This window comes from Budorcas taxicolor, chromosome 10 (assembly GCF_023091745.1).
Source record: "Budorcas taxicolor isolate Tak-1 chromosome 10, Takin1.1, whole genome shotgun sequence".
In the NCBI taxonomy this organism is placed as follows: domain Eukaryota; kingdom Metazoa; phylum Chordata; class Mammalia; order Artiodactyla; family Bovidae; genus Budorcas; species Budorcas taxicolor.
In genome coordinates, this window is record NC_068919.1 from 65,773,517 (window position 1) to 65,789,030 (window position 15,514).

General features: G+C 39.1%; 1 protein-coding gene across 1 annotated transcript; it reads left to right on the forward strand.

Moving 5' to 3' along the window:
- Positions 1–9,782, forward strand: MAPK1IP1L (mitogen-activated protein kinase 1 interacting protein 1 like). The gene is made up of 4 exons (XM_052646345.1): positions 1–141; positions 7,051–7,072; positions 7,744–8,436; positions 9,393–9,782. Exons 2-4 carry the CDS (start codon positions 7,055–7,057, stop codon positions 9,402–9,404), a joined length of 723 nt encoding a protein of 240 aa, XP_052502305.1. The 5' UTR covers positions 1–141; positions 7,051–7,054; the 3' UTR covers positions 9,405–9,782.
- The last annotated feature ends 5,732 nt before the right edge of the window (positions 9,783–15,514 follow it).

Genomic DNA, 15,514 nt, shown 5'->3' on the forward strand with positions numbered 1-15,514 from the left:
GAGCCGCGCGCTGCTGGTGCTGCTGCCGCCCCCGTCTTCGTCTCCGCTGCCGTCGGTCGGGCTACGCTCGGTTCTTCAGCGCCCAGTTCTCGCGGACCCATCGCCACTTCTAGATCTTGCTGCGAGTTCGGATCTTGCCGGGTGAGGCTGCCTCGGCGCTAGGGGGTCATGGAGGAGAGCGAGGGAGCCCGCCCAAGCGGGACGCGGGGACAGTAACGGAGGTGCCTCAGACGCCTATTTGCGGGGGCTGGGGGCTAAGAGTCTCTGCCCGTGGTTTTCGTCTCCGCTGTGGGCAATCAGCCCGCTAACCCCCCAAGGAGAAGGCGTCGGGGGCGGGTGACGTCGTACCGATGGATTTCTCGGCGGGTGACGTCAGGCCTGGCTCGGGGGGCGGGGCGGGGAGCGGGCCTGGCCCCTCCCCCACCCTTTCCCGGGCGGGCGCGACCCGCTCGGAGGCCGGTTCGCTCCGGTTAATCCCGGACTCCTTTTGTTCGCTGGGCTCTGAAGGGCTACCCGCCTAGCGCCCCTTGGCCCCGACTCCCTCCCCTACTCATTAATTGCTAATGAAAGGGAGAGGAAGGCTGAAAGATCATTGTAGGAGTCTTTGGTGCTAGTTTAAGATTATTCGCAATATGAGGTTTTGCTCATCATTTTTTTTTTTTTTGGTCATCATTTTCTAGAGGAGTTCCTAGCAGATACTCAGATAATATCCATGACAAACTGAGAAGTGTTGAGTTCTGTAGTGCTCCCTTATTTTAGGATTTAGGAGCGCCTGGTGGCTTTGGACCGTTTTCTTCTGAAAACCAAGAGTAGCGCTTTTAATAAATGGGGATCGTAATGTTGAAGCATAGAAGCATACTCATCTGACAGAAGACGAAAAACATTTTTATAGGGTTGCTACTAAAGAAATACACGCTCGTACACTTGATGGCTGTGAGTTTGTTTTGAAAACGAACCCTCCATTAAAGACGAAGTTACCCTTCAGAAATCTTTCAGAAGCTCTTTGTTCGGGAATAGTGGTCTTCGGGCAGGAGGAATAGACATTTTTCTCAATACGAGTGTCTCTGAACTTTCTATTCAAAGCTAGTTTGTTTCAGAAACTTGAGTTATGTGTACTGGAATGTCCCTTTTCCTCTCTCCACGAGGAACGGAGACCCAGAGACAGCCCCTTAACTGAAATCCTTGGGACCAGTGTGTTTTGGAATTCAGAAATCCTAAAATTTTATCTTTAGGTTTTAGAAAAGATGATAAGGTGCAAAGACGAGAGATCACACCAGCGGAGTCGGGGCAGCGTCCCCAATCCAGCATTAATATTTGTGCAGCGATGAAAAGTGAAGTCGCTCAGTCGTGTCCGACTCTTTGCGACCCCATGGACTGTAGCCTGGCAGGCTCCTCTGTCCATGGGATTTTCAGGCAATAGTACTGGAGTGAGTTGCCATTTCCTTCTCCAGGGGATCTTCCCGACCCAGGGATCGAACCCAGGTCTCCCACATTGTAAACAGACGCTTTACCGTCTGAGCCACCAGGGAAGTCCACCAAGTAAGTTTTATGTCAAACTTGGGAACACTTCTTTCATTTCTAGAAGTTTCTAAATTGAGAACTGCAGGTAAAAATTTACAAACCTATCATAGCAATTTGTAGAAACTGACACCTGTTGAGTTTTTGCTGCGTGCCAGACGGTGACCAGGAGATTTATTGTGTAAGTCTCACAGCAAATCTGTGAGGTGGATACTACTGTCAACTTTCACCTCTGGGGTTGGCACAGCTTGGCTTGTCCAGAGCCCACCAGTGAACTGCAAAATTACCTAGTTTTAAATACTTGTGGTGTGCACGCCTTTATTTTTCTAATGCTTTTTTAGTTGAAGGATAATTGCTTTACAGTATTGTGTTGGATTTTGCCATACATCAGCCTGTACTAGCCATAGGTATATACATATGTCCCCTCCTTCTTGAACTTCCCTCCGACCCCCCTCCCCAGGCTTGTAGCCATATGCAATAGCCCGTACACCGAGGAAGAGGAGATGATGTGTTTATTTATGTTTTCTAGGCACTTTTACTATAGGCACTTGATTTACCAGTCCCATTTAGTCCTGACCCATTTAGCCCTGACCTTAAGGACCCATTATTATAGTTGAAGTAACAGATTCATTGAGGTGAGCTATCTCTGAGATGATCAAACTTTGGTCTAGAGAATCTCTGGTTGAAGCTTTCATATTCCTCCCCTTTCTACATTGCAGCCAATCTAATCTGCTTATACGTCCCGCCCCAGCTTTTGCACAAACTGCTCCTTTCCCTAGGACCTACCCCAGGTCTTTTTGTTCTCCCACACTGCAAAGACAGGACTCCTCAGGATTCCTCCCTTGATAATCCTTTCCTTGATACCTTTAGGAGCTCTTCAGGGTGCTCCCATAGTGCCCTGCACTTACCCCAGGTAAGCCTACTGTTTAAATGGTAGTTCTCCACCAGACTGAACGGCCGCTAAGTGTTTATTCCACCTAAGACTGTTCATTTCCCCAAGGCCCAACGCAGTACCAGGCACTTAGGTTCCAATAAATATGAGTGTAGAAAATAGGACTAACAGGACCTTGTTGAAAAGTTATTTTTTTAATTACATATTTTTAAATAATTTAAAATGTTCAAAAACATGCAGATCCCAATTTCTTGAGTTGTCCAAATGTAAAACAGAGTGTTGGCTAATAAATGCCAATACTAGAAACTATCCCATAAAAATGCTCAAAGTTTATATTTTCAGTACAATATATTTCCAGTATTCTTTCCCCATACTAAACAAGTCAATGCAAAAATCCTGATTTTGCTTAGTGACTCTTAATAAATATCTTGTTTATAACTGTAGATTTTTAGATATTTTACTTATCTGTGAAGTAGTCAGGAATTGTAACTGTTTTGCTGATGAGAAAAATTGTCTCTGGCTAAAAACTGTCTTTGTCAAAAGATTCAGACAAAAGATTTGGTGTCCAGGTTTCATAACTGTGTAGTCCCATACTGTTTTTGACTCCTACAGTTTGATGGCCCTTTGAAATATTCCTTGTCCAGTACTCACCAGTAATTCAACTTTTTAAAACTCCCCCATGATTGAATTACTATTTTTATTCTAAAGGCCATAGGTGTTACAGAAATGCTTTATGTTTCTAGTGCTAGTTGAAAGAAATTGTGTACTCTTGTTTTAAAATTGCTCTTCAGAAAATACAATGATTTATTTTACACATGATGTGTATTGCCATAAAGTGTTAATGGAAACTTTTCGAAGTGACAGCTTTAGATTTTTCCAAAACGAAAAATTAAAGTCTTCCTTGATTATAAACTTTTTTTTTTGTAGTTAAAGATCACATTAGACTCATCTTAATTAGCATAATCTGTATGTTTTGGAGGTTTGTTTTTTTTTTCGTCGAGAAAATCTAGGGTTTGGGGGGATTTCCTGGCAGTCCAATGGTTTGTTGGTTGTTTGGGGGGTTTTTATTGCAAGTCTACTCGATGTCCACTCTATTGGATTGTACTCTAGATTGGAGTACTGATGTCCAGCTCTATTTTTTTAACCAGTTTATGGTGAAAGTATTCCCCAAATAGTAAATTGGAATGTTTCCAGTTGATACTGTTTGGGCAGGAGAACAAGTTGCTTTACAGTGCAGTGCTGTAAAACAGGAAGTGACCTCTATTTCTAATCCCTTTCGTCAAGGCTTTATTATTTCCTCTGTCTTCCAGGATTTGATGTTGAATTTAAACTTTTGAAAGCCAGAGTTAGATTTTAATGTCATGCTATGATTAATTAACCATAGTTTTTCAAAACTAAGAAGGAAATGAGTAATTCTAAAACCCTGAACTGTAAGACCAGGTGAAGTTGAATGGGGTTGCTTAGTTAGGTTTTTTGCTCCAGAATTAATGTGAACTTTGATACAGAACCACTTTCTGTTTCTAAACGGCTCACCCTGTGTGAAAAGAATGTTTGTCTTAGGTAGACTTGAAACTTGTGCATCGATCAACTTTCTTTCAAGTGTTAGTCCTAAGAATCTACTGTTGTGTGGTATTACTTTTTAGTATAAAACCTTAACATGGAAACAAATGGATAAATATATTTGCTATACATTCATGATGTGTTTTTAATCTTATGAATTTAAGAGCTGTTGAATTATAAATTAATGAATCTTAAGAATTACGAATCTTACGAAATTAAGAGCTTATGAATATATAGCTGTTGTGACTGCAGGCTTCCTGTTCATTTTATCATTCCACCTAATAACCATACCACACGAACTAAAACTCTGTAAATGGCTCAATATTAAGCAACATATATATAACTATATTGTGTACTGGTGGGGCAGAGAAAAAAACTGTGAGATCAAATCATTAGATGCCCAAAAAATCTGAAGAAATTCAGTGTTTTTTTTTTTTAAGTTAGCAAAAAAAAAAAAAGGACCAAATCTAGCAAAAATAGGCATAAATAAAAACTTCCTTACTGTAATTTTTTTTAAATCTCAAAACTAAAAATGAGAATCATATTTAAACATTATAAGCATTACCAGGAGAGTTGGGAAGACTACTGTGTTCGCACTATCTTATTTAACATTTCATTGTTTAAATTCTAGCTTATGCAAAAGAGAAAAAGGGTATAAACATTGCAAAGAGAAGGTAAAATTATTTTTTGCTAATGGCATAATTCTTTATCTGCAGATTCCAGAGACTCAGCTGAGAGACTTTCAGAAATAATTCAGTAATGTCACTGCTTACAAAAGTAATACACTAAAATTTAAAAGGCTTTTTCCGTATATGAACAACCAACCAATTAGAAAACATAATGGAAGACCCGGTTTACAACCATGAAAAAAAGTTTACCATTTAGAAATCTAACTCACAAAAAATGTATAGGAGTCTTGATTTTTAAAAACTATTGAGTGATAATAAATGACAGTGATGGGAACCAGGATGATATACCTTGTTTCTCAAATGATAATATTTTTATATTTTAAATATATCAAATGTCCCCTAAATCTGTAAATTTAATTATGTTTTATCATTGTGCTGTTGGGATTTTTTGTTTGTTTCACAAAGTGACTTAGAAAAAAGAAGCATGACAATAGTCAGGAAAACCCGAAAAAATAGTAATAGTAGGTCATAAAATTTATTTAAAAGTATAAAGCTGCCCTAATAAGATGGAATGTTATACTGTGGATCAGTAGAATAGTGTTCACAGGACCTTTGGGAAATGATGGAGGCTCTGTGGCCTGATGGTTTTGGAATCAGACTGTACCTGGGTTTGAATCTCAGTGTTTGTCACTAGCTCTGTGACTTGAAACAAGTTAACTTGCTAAGCTTCCTTTTCTCCAGCTGTAAACTGGGAGTGGTAATAGAATCTGCATCTCTTTGTGAGATTATGCACCTAAAGTACTTAGCATGGTAGATAGATTTTCAGTGTTTGTTATCAATAGCAGCTGTAGAATGTGTTAAAGGTAGCTTGTTGGGTCAGTTAAGAAAAGATAGATTCAGTTCAGTTCAGTCGCTCAGTCGTGTCCGACTCTTTGCGACCCCATGAATCGCAGCACGCCAGGCCTCCCTGTCCATCACCATCTCCTGGAGTTCACTCAGACTCGTGTCCATCGAGTCGGTGATGCCATCCAGCCATCTCATCCTCTGTCGTCCCCTTCTGCCCCCAATTCCTCCCAGCATCAGTCTTTTCCAGTGAGTCAACTCTTCACATGAGGTGGCCAAAGTACTGGAGTTTCAGCTTTAGCATCATTTCTTTCAAAGAACACCCAGGGCTGATCTCCTTTAGAATAGACTGGTTGGATCTCTTTGCAGTCCAAGGAACTCTCAAGAGTCTTCTCCAACACCACAGTTCAAAAGCATCAATTCTTCGGCGCTCACCTTTCTTCACAGTCCAATTCTCACATCCATACATGATCACTGGGAAGAACCATAGCCTTGACTAGACAGACCTCTGTTGGCAAAGTAATGTCTCTGCTTTTCAATATGCTATCTAGGTTGGTCATAGCTTTTCTTCCAAGGAGTAAGATTACTCAGTAATTATTATTTGAAAGAAAAACAAGATTTTTAAACAAGTTAAACTATATAAATACTATTAGAAAGCATAGATGAATTTTTTGTGTGTCATCTAATACCCTTAATGTCTTACAAAGCATTAAAAAAAAAAAAGATGTACTACCAATTAGTTGGAGAAGGAAATGGCAACCCACTGCAGTACTCTTGCCTGGAGAATCCCATGGAGGGAGGAGGCTGGTAGGCTACAGTCCATGGGGTCGCAAAGAGTCGGACACAACTGAGTCAAACTGGTACTAGTAGTACTAATTAGTAAAATGATCAAATGCAAAAAAAGTACATACTGTATTATTCTGTTTATATGAAATCAAGGAACAAGCAAAAACTAAAAAAGTGATTGCTTTCTTAGGAATAGATTGGGAAATAGCATGAGTAGAAAGTGGTCCAAGCATATTCACAGAAAAAGAAGTCTAAATGGGGTATTAAATTTAAATAATGCTCTACTTTCCACTTAAGTAATAATCATATGTAAGTTAAAACAAGATGCCAATCTTTAACCTGTCATTGAAAATGATGTATAAATTTAGTAACATCCAGTGGTGAAGAGGAGCTTTAAAAAAGTAGTGTAAATTGGGATGGCCTTTTTGAGATGGATTTTAGATGACCTTACCTGTTGACTGTGTATTTCACTTCTAGTGCTTTTTCCTCGTAATAGACTCAAAAAGATAGGTGTTTAGAGATGTTCACAGTGTCGTCATTTTAAAAAACTCAGAATGCAACAGCCTAAACAGCCACCAACTTGAGAGTACAAAGTAAATTATGGATCACTTTTATATGCTGTATAGCCAGTAAAAAGGGATGAAGTTTATCAAGGTGTATGAACTATTTTGGAGATTTTTCCTACATGAAGAAAGTCATTTTATAAATTATTAAGATTCCATTTAAATAATATATGCATAATTCCTTAAAGAATATAAAAATATAATAAACTGGTTTTGAAATATTCCTTCTTTTTTTGTTTTGTTTTGGTTTTGTTTTTAGGAAAATGTCTGATGAATTTTCGGTAAGTTGTTGCATTTATTCTTCATAAGTTTTTTGGCTCTTAGAAAAAAGACATGGTCCTAACTGTGGGCCCGAAGTCTTCCAATTTAAAAGAAATGCTTTTTGTGATTCTTCTTTTTTTTTTTTAAGCATGTGATTTTGATGGATGATTTGTCTTTATTTAGCTATAATATTTGGAAATGCATTCTGTAGTATTTATTTCTTGATGAATCTTTAAGTATAATTTTTTAAAGGCTTCTGTTTTCTTTTAACCGGATAGTGTTAATTATAGCCAACATTTATTGATAATTGTATACCAGGCACTGTGTTAAGTGCATTGAGTGAGTTATCTCATTTAGGCCTCAGGTTAACCCTAAACTGTTGTTTTGAAAAAGGAAACCAAAGCTCAGAGAGGGTATGTCACTTGTTTGAGGAAAAGCCAGGATTCAGTTCATACTGTGTTGATCAGTTGTATTTAGAAAACTTGAGCTTCTCTGAGGAATTTGCATTGTAAAGCTGATATTCAAGGAAACTCCTAAATTTTGTATTAAATGAGGTGGTTTTAAACGGAACAGCTTGGCTTTTGAAGAATTCCTGACCTTATAGCTTACCATCCTTCATAGGTTGATAATCGTGTATGGCATTGCCTGTCCCTGAATAAGATCAATAAGACATGCTTGTTTTGTATTCCAGTTGGCAGATGCGCTACCTGAAAACTCCCCTGCCAAAACCTCTGCTGTGAGCAATACAAAACCCGGCCAACCTCCTCAAGGCTGGCCAGGTTCCAACCCCTGGAATAATCCAAGTGCTCCACCTGCCGTGCCATCTGGACTCCCGCCAAGTGCAACACCCTCCCCCGTGCCTTTTGGACCAACGCCAACAGGGATGTACCCCTCCGTGCCTCCCACCGGACCGCCTCCGGGACCCCCGGCTCCCTTTCCTCCTTCTGGACCCTCGTGCCCCCCACCTGGGGGTCCTTATCCAGGCCCTGGCCCCACTGGGCCATATCCTACACCAAATATGCCCTTTCCTGAGCTTCCAAGACCATATGGTGCACCCACAGATCCAACTGCAGCTGGTCCTTTAGGTCCATGGGGATCCATGTCTTCGGGACCCTGGGCACCAGGAATGGGAGGGCAGTATCCCACCCCCAATATGCCATATCCGTCTCCAGGGCCATACCCCGCTCCTCCTCCTCCCCAGGCACCAGGGGCGGCCCCACCTGTTCCATGGGGCACTGTGCCACCAGGAGCCTGGGGACCACCAGCGCCGTATCCTGCCCCTGCAGGATCGTATCCCACACCAGGACTGTATCCCACTCCCAATAATCCTTTTCAAGTGCCTTCAGGACCTTCTGGTGCTCCACCGATGCCTGGTGGCCCCCATGTGAGTGTTTAATTTGTTATTAACATGCAGTAATAGTCCCATAAGCTGAAAAAAACTCTCCAGTTTTGGATGGACAATTAGAAAGCTTTTAAACCTTTTTTTTTTTTAAGGGATGTATATATAAAATAAGTAAATTTCAACCTTCAGACAAATTTAGATAAAGCATTTAAAAGGATGAAAGCACAGGTATTCCTGATATTATAAATACAAAAATTGCTCAGTTATCCCTCAAAGGATTTGTAATGTAGTAAGCGGTATCCTCAACAGCATTCTTGAGGTAAACTCAGAGATGTGTTTCATTGGATTTTTTTTTTTTTTTTTTTAACTTCTCTCAGTAATGTTTTAATAGCATCAAACCAAAGCACGAAGTTCAATGAAAGTCATCTCTCGCAGTCTGGCTAGATATAGAGGTAGATTTTTAGAGAATCCAGAGCCATGAATGTGTAACGTTGCCCATCGTTCACACAGCTGTCGTGTTTCTCAGCCAGGGTTATGTTAGATCCTTCACAGTACTGAGCTCAAGATTATCCCACTCTTCTGCATTGCCAATTATATGTAATGCTGTGTGCTCTACTGTCAGCCAAGCTGGAGTAGGGTTGACATCTTAGTTGAGGACCTGTCTTGGGCATATGACCAAGTAGAAAAGCACCATGTTCCCCTATGAATTGAGCCAAGTCACATTCTCCACAGGGGAAAAGAAAATCTGTTTATTCTTAAAAGGACTAATCAGATCTCCAACCAGATTAATCACAACCAATTAAGTGTCCCTGAAACTTTTCATTAGTGTAACTTTTTGCCATATATATATGGTTTTAAATATTTTAGTAAAGTGTATGCCAGAATAAGTGATGATTTGCTGTTTGGATTTATTAAGCAGTAAGTTTAAGTCACAGCAAGGAGTTAATAAACTCCATGTACAAAATTTAGAAGTTTACTTTTTCTTTTTTCTATTGCAGTCTTACCATTAAGTTAACAATGGATGAAGAGATGACGCTTTGCTTTTTGAAGTACATAGATATATGCACATGAATGCATATATAAAAATTGCTGTTTCCCTATTCTTAGAGGGCATTCATGAAAGAACAACTCTTGCACCTCTCAGAAGATGTCTGCCTCTTGTGCTTGGATGTATAGTACATCTGATGGATACAATCAGATAAAAATGTAAACGGAAATCATTCAAGTGTGATTTTTATTTGGTTTTTATGGAAAGTTAAAGTAATTACGTATATTGAATAGCTCTTTGCTACAATTTGTTTAAAACAGACTTTTCAATTTGTTTAAATTATGAAACTAAACACTTATATAATCACTTTTTCCCCCAAATAAACACACTTTGAAAACAATCACATTGTCATAATTTAAACAAATGATGCTTCTCAACATCTTGAGCTGTTCTCTCTACAGGATAAATAAACCTGGTCCTTCTGAGGTTAAAATTTGGATATACATTTTAAAACTGTTGGTGATTACTGTCAGATGTTGAGTTCATTTTTATCCTTGAGCTTTTAGTGAAAACTTTTCCTTCGTTTTTAGTTCCACTGATAAGTCTTATTTTTAGCCAGATGGGCCATACAGTGCTAAAATATGCCCTTTGTGGAAACTTGTTTCTTTTTAATGCAGGCCGACGTGTAAATGTAAATTATATTCTTAGAGAATTGGTGATCTCTTTGTATTGTTTTAGAATAGATTGAACTGTCCATATTGCTTTGGGAAGAGCTCAAGGAGGAAATAATTCTCTCGTTTGTCTGGAACCTCAAGTTGGAGGAGACCCTGGGAACTGCTTCATAGTAATAAGTAATTTGCATTCCCACAAAACACTCTTCTACAGGGCCCTTCCTGTAGTCCCCTTTCCCTCAATTTTTTAGAAGGGGCACATCCCATAATTCCTCCCTGATACTGAAAACTGGCCCCCTCTAGGGGTCTATCACAAACACAGAAGTTATGTTTAGAGAACCTCAGTCATACAGACATGACTGTTCTTTGTAGAAGTGTGATCGAAATATGGTAATGTCTTTCAGAGTCTGGTTAAGCTATGTCATTGTGTCTCCCATAGTTTTCCTGGATCTGTTTGTAAAGTGCTATGGTTAACAGTTCAGTTCTGTATTTGTTGACAGTAAGACAGGTAAATAGGTAGAAGAATGAGTGCCACCCAAAAATTATTCTCTAGCTCTAACACTGAGCATAATCATAAAGTATAGATCTCTACAATTGAATTTAAAGTAGTGTGACTGTGTTACTTAAAAATAAGTGTTGTTTGTAACCTTCAAAATAACTTTTTGGCACCTTATCTTTAAATCATATTTTTAGATTTGGGATAGAACTGACCATGTTACTTGTCAATAACATTTTGAAATTTTGAATGTATCCATTAGGTTACTAAAATGTATTTGTGACTTTCTTGACCAATATATGAGAGATTTATGCAGGAGCTCTTACTTTTGCTTAGAAAGAAAATATTTGGTGGTTTTATCTCTCATAGTTAAAATGTCAAGAATGCCAAATGCTGCCAGTTTAATGGTTTGTTAGCTACCTCCTTTTAAGAAAGCAAGATTGTCAACTTTCTAGAGTAACATTCAGTATTTAGGCCTCCCTTAAGTAAATGATAGATTCAAGCTTTCAGAATTGAAACTAATTTGTTTAGGTATTTTCAGACTGGGGAATGTTAGCTTTTTCATAGTGGCACAATCTTTTTCTTTCACTTCTTTGCAGGGACAAGTGGCAGCTATCTACAGTACTCTTGAAATCTGTTCTAGCCTTCAATTTGTAAGGCAGTAGCCTTAGAAGGTATCATAGCTTAAATTATCAGTTAATATAATATTAGCTAATTTTGGAAGGATGATAGGAAAAGTGAGATGGCAACAAAGATCTCTCTCCTTTTGCTTATTTTCATTGTCCTACCTTGGGATAAGTTGACAGCTCTGGCTTTAGATAAAATATTTAACACTAGAGAGGATAATGTTTGACTATAAGAAGAAGAGGTAGCAAGTTTGGGAATCTTAATCGTGGAATCTATTATTATGAGAGAAAATCTTATGCTAAAGGATTTGAAGGGCCATGAATACAAGATTTGGAACTACTACCCCTTATATTAACTGCTGCGACCCACACTGCCCAGCGTGCCCTAGACGATACTGCCATTTTAAAATTGGCTTTTTAAGGGTTTTCCATCTGATACTTGGGAAGATTTTTTTAATGAATCAAAATTGAAGGAAGTAGAATCTCTCTACTTGGGGGAGGGACATCTCAATTCTTAAACATACTCTGGGCCAGCAGGTATTTTGGGGTTCAGGGTGGAGTTAAAAGCAGAAGTTGTTTCAAGGGCAAAATGGAAGAAAGCATCTAAGGTTTTTTGTCTTTACTAGGGAATATTTTAAAACAAATTATGCTAGGCTGAGATTGGTTTGTGGAACAGGCTACTTGTTAGAAAGTATGTTTGGCCTTAAGGGGGTATGCAGTAAATATACTGGCATTTGGACTTTCAGAGCAGAAACTTTAAGATAAATTTGATGGAGATAGTTGAGATGTGTTGAGGAATAGTATGTCTGGAGTTAGGATCTTAGGTTTTCAAATTGTTGAGCCTAAAGGTGGCAGAAATTCAAATACAGACCTTGGGTCCTCACTCATACACACAGTCCTCAAAAATCAAGGCTCCTTAAAGAAGTGCTTACAATGCCTTGGCTTGTCTTACTAGACTTGGCCTAATGCTTTTGAAGATAGCTGTTTACAGCTCTGACTGCATAGCCCTGTTTTCTGTAAAGTAATATATTGATTATTCAGGAATAAGTGCATTTTTTAATTACTAAAGGGCCTCCTTCCTTTGTTAGTTTTATTGCTTACCATTTTCAGTAGAGAATAATAAGGGTGGCTCAGGCAGTAATGGACAGACAGTAATTGCTCAGCCTGCAATGCAGGAGACTCAGATTCGATCCCTGGGTCAGGAAGATCCCCTGGAAAAGGGAATGGCTACCCATTCCATTATTCCTACCTGGAGAATTTCATGGACAGAGAATAATAAAGGGACAGAGAAGAAAGGGGGTGGTCTGTCACACTGCTACAGTGGGATATTGGAATATTTTCTAGGAGACAAGTCGGTTTTGCCCCTGATATTTTTACCTCACAGTTATTAGTGCTACCTTTTGTACTGAGATGTACAACTTTTGGAACTTTGTGTATATCAATATAGCTCTACTCAAGAGTTTCAGTTAAAATACTGTGCCTAGCTTGCAAATCAGTCAGTTGCCTACACTTCGAGGAGATTCGTGCCAGTGTCTTCCTTTCTCACCCTGAATAGTGCTAGATTTATAAAATGCCTGGTTTATAAACCTTGGAAATTAAACTTAAGCACAGACCTTCAAGTGTTCAAGTTTTTGAAAAGCATAAGGCTTAATTCAGATGGCTCACACTGATCCACTGTACTATGCATAGAAAGTGGTGGGTGGCTTTCAGGGAAGACTATAATTTTATCTTAATAGAGCAATACTTAGTGTTGAGGACAGGCACTGTTCTTTTTAATTTCAGAATTCTGCCAGGTAAAACAAAAATTGCCAATAAAATAATTGGTATTAAAGAAATGGCCATGCAAGCTTCTGGCAATAGAAAGCCTCTGAAGACTGCATTCATTCAGCAGACGCTTAAATGTCCATAATCCAGGTGCTTTTGTCAGATGCCAGAGATACAGAGATGAAGAGGATGCTCTTCAGAGGCTTATAGCCTAGGTAGGGGCAGGCATTACAGATTTGATGAGTACACCCAGTATTAGTTCCCTGGATAAACATTTTAGTATTCCTGCTGGTGGAAGTTTTGGACTAGCCTTTGGGCATTTAAAGAACAAAGTATGGAATACCTTTTTTCTTTTTTTAAGTAAGAAAATGCTTTTCAAAACTGTAGTGTTTGTTGATGGAACTATTCAAGCACACAGAGTAACGGGATGTTTTGCCTCTTCAGTTTTCCCCTGGATAAAGGCACTTTCACTGCCTGCCACTGATCAGCAGATCCCGATTTGTTGCCATTAAGTAAACTTGACTTATTATGTGTGCTCTATAAAGGTTTTGTATTTTTTCCTTGATATTGTAATTTTTTTCATTGATTTAATAATGACAAATTTAATGTATGTAATTGTCTATGCATTTTAAGTTAAACTGCCTAAAATGTGATTTGCCACATATACATTTGTTTGTATTATAAACTGTAAGCAATCCGTTGGAGATGTTAGGTTTTATCACCTGCTGCTGTATTTGTAAACAAAGACAAATGTTGCTTTAAGACGTAATTATAATTAGGGATAGTATATGGATGTGATACTTGATATTTTTTAAGATAAACTTGTTTGCTTTTGTGTATTATACCTGAAAGCTTTTTTTTTTAATGTATTTTCATGGTTTCGCAGTTTTTTTCACTTATTTTAGTCTTTAGGCCCAATTCTGGGCTTCCCAGAAAAAGTCCAGAGCCTAATTAACTACAAATTTGTTGTCATAAAGAAAGAAAAACAGCCTGAGGGGACACCCCCCCTTCATGTGACCTGCATTCACTAAGGCTGCCTGGGAACATGCCTCCTCCACAAACCCATCTTTCAGCCACGCAGTGTCCCTGGTGAGAATCCCCTCTCCTCCCTTTAAGGCTGGCCTATTCTTTGTAACCAGGTTATCTGTGCACATGAAATCAGGGAGCCTTCCCTATCTGCCCCTGCTGCCGCACACCCCTCCTTTCCTCTACAAAGGATGCTGCTGTGCCTGCAGTAAGGGTCACATTGTTAACTTGGCATATAGTTGCTGCTTTCTGTCCACAGGGGGTTTGCTAGCATTTCTTGAAACCCGATATGAGTGAGGCTATAAATGAGTGAAATAATTTGTGGTATATTCTATTTTTGAAAAGGATTTCTGCTTTTTGCTTTGGACCCCTCAAAAAAAATGTTTTGTTTTTTTTTTTTTTTAATTTGCATTTGATGTCTTAACTCATATCTCCTAAAAGGACCCACTTAAAGTGGAGCTGTGAAATAGGTAGTGAAATATAAGACCACTCTGGAGCAGGGCTGGGAGCTTTTCCCATCATGAAATGACATTCCTTTGGCAGACATGTTCTTGCCTGGATGTCTGACACAAGCAGTCTCATCTCCATATTAAAAGTCAGCACTGGTCCCTTTGCAGCAGGTCTCTAAAGTGGAGTAGAATCCTAACTATTAACACAGGCACACTTTAGACAAGACAGTGCAATAGAGTTCTAATACCGGAAGAGAATTTGGCCCTAGAGTCTGTTCCTACAGCATCTGAACATTATTCTCACGGGGGCAGGTTTTTGTGTTAATTCTCTGAGATTGCAGGAATGAAGACAAAGCAGGTTCAGCTTGGTTCTCTGCTTTCCCTGAAGCAGTTCCACAGTTCCACTATAGGTCAGTTTGGGCTGCTGTAACAAAGGATCATAGACTGGATGGCTCAAACGAGAAATTCTTACGGTTCTGGAATTTAGGAAGTCCGTGATCAAGATGCCAGCTGATTCGGTTACTTGGTGGGAGCCGCTTCCTGGCTAGCAGCTCCTTCAGCGGACTCTTAAATGGACACTGTTCCCACTGTAAAGGTCCCATCTCCATAAACCATTACATTGTAGCTTATGACTTAAACATGGATTAGGGGGGGAAAGGGGGCATAATTTCGTTTATAACACAGATAAGGTGTTTGAGGGGACAGAAAGTTTGGCTCCTTTTAAACTTTTAAAGCTATTATTTTAGACCACATCTAGTTGAGATTACCTGAGATCAGATTACAGTAGAATCTCCCTCCATCTAGATTTCTAAGCTATGCTTAAAGTGTTAGTGTCACTCAAGATAAGTTTTTGCTTTGTAAGACAGATAAAAAGAGCCTTTTTTAGGGGTAAGAATATCTTTAAAAGAGGTTAAGTAAACCCCAAGGTCTAATTACATGAGAATGGCATCAAGACTTAAAGATTGTGTCCACTAGATTATACCTTGCTCAGATACCCAGTACCAGATACCTTTATATATGCAGTTCCTTGATTATCAGTCTAGACCTCTGCCTTTTTCAGTGGACATCCTGACCTGTTCTTGTCCCCTTAAGACACCACT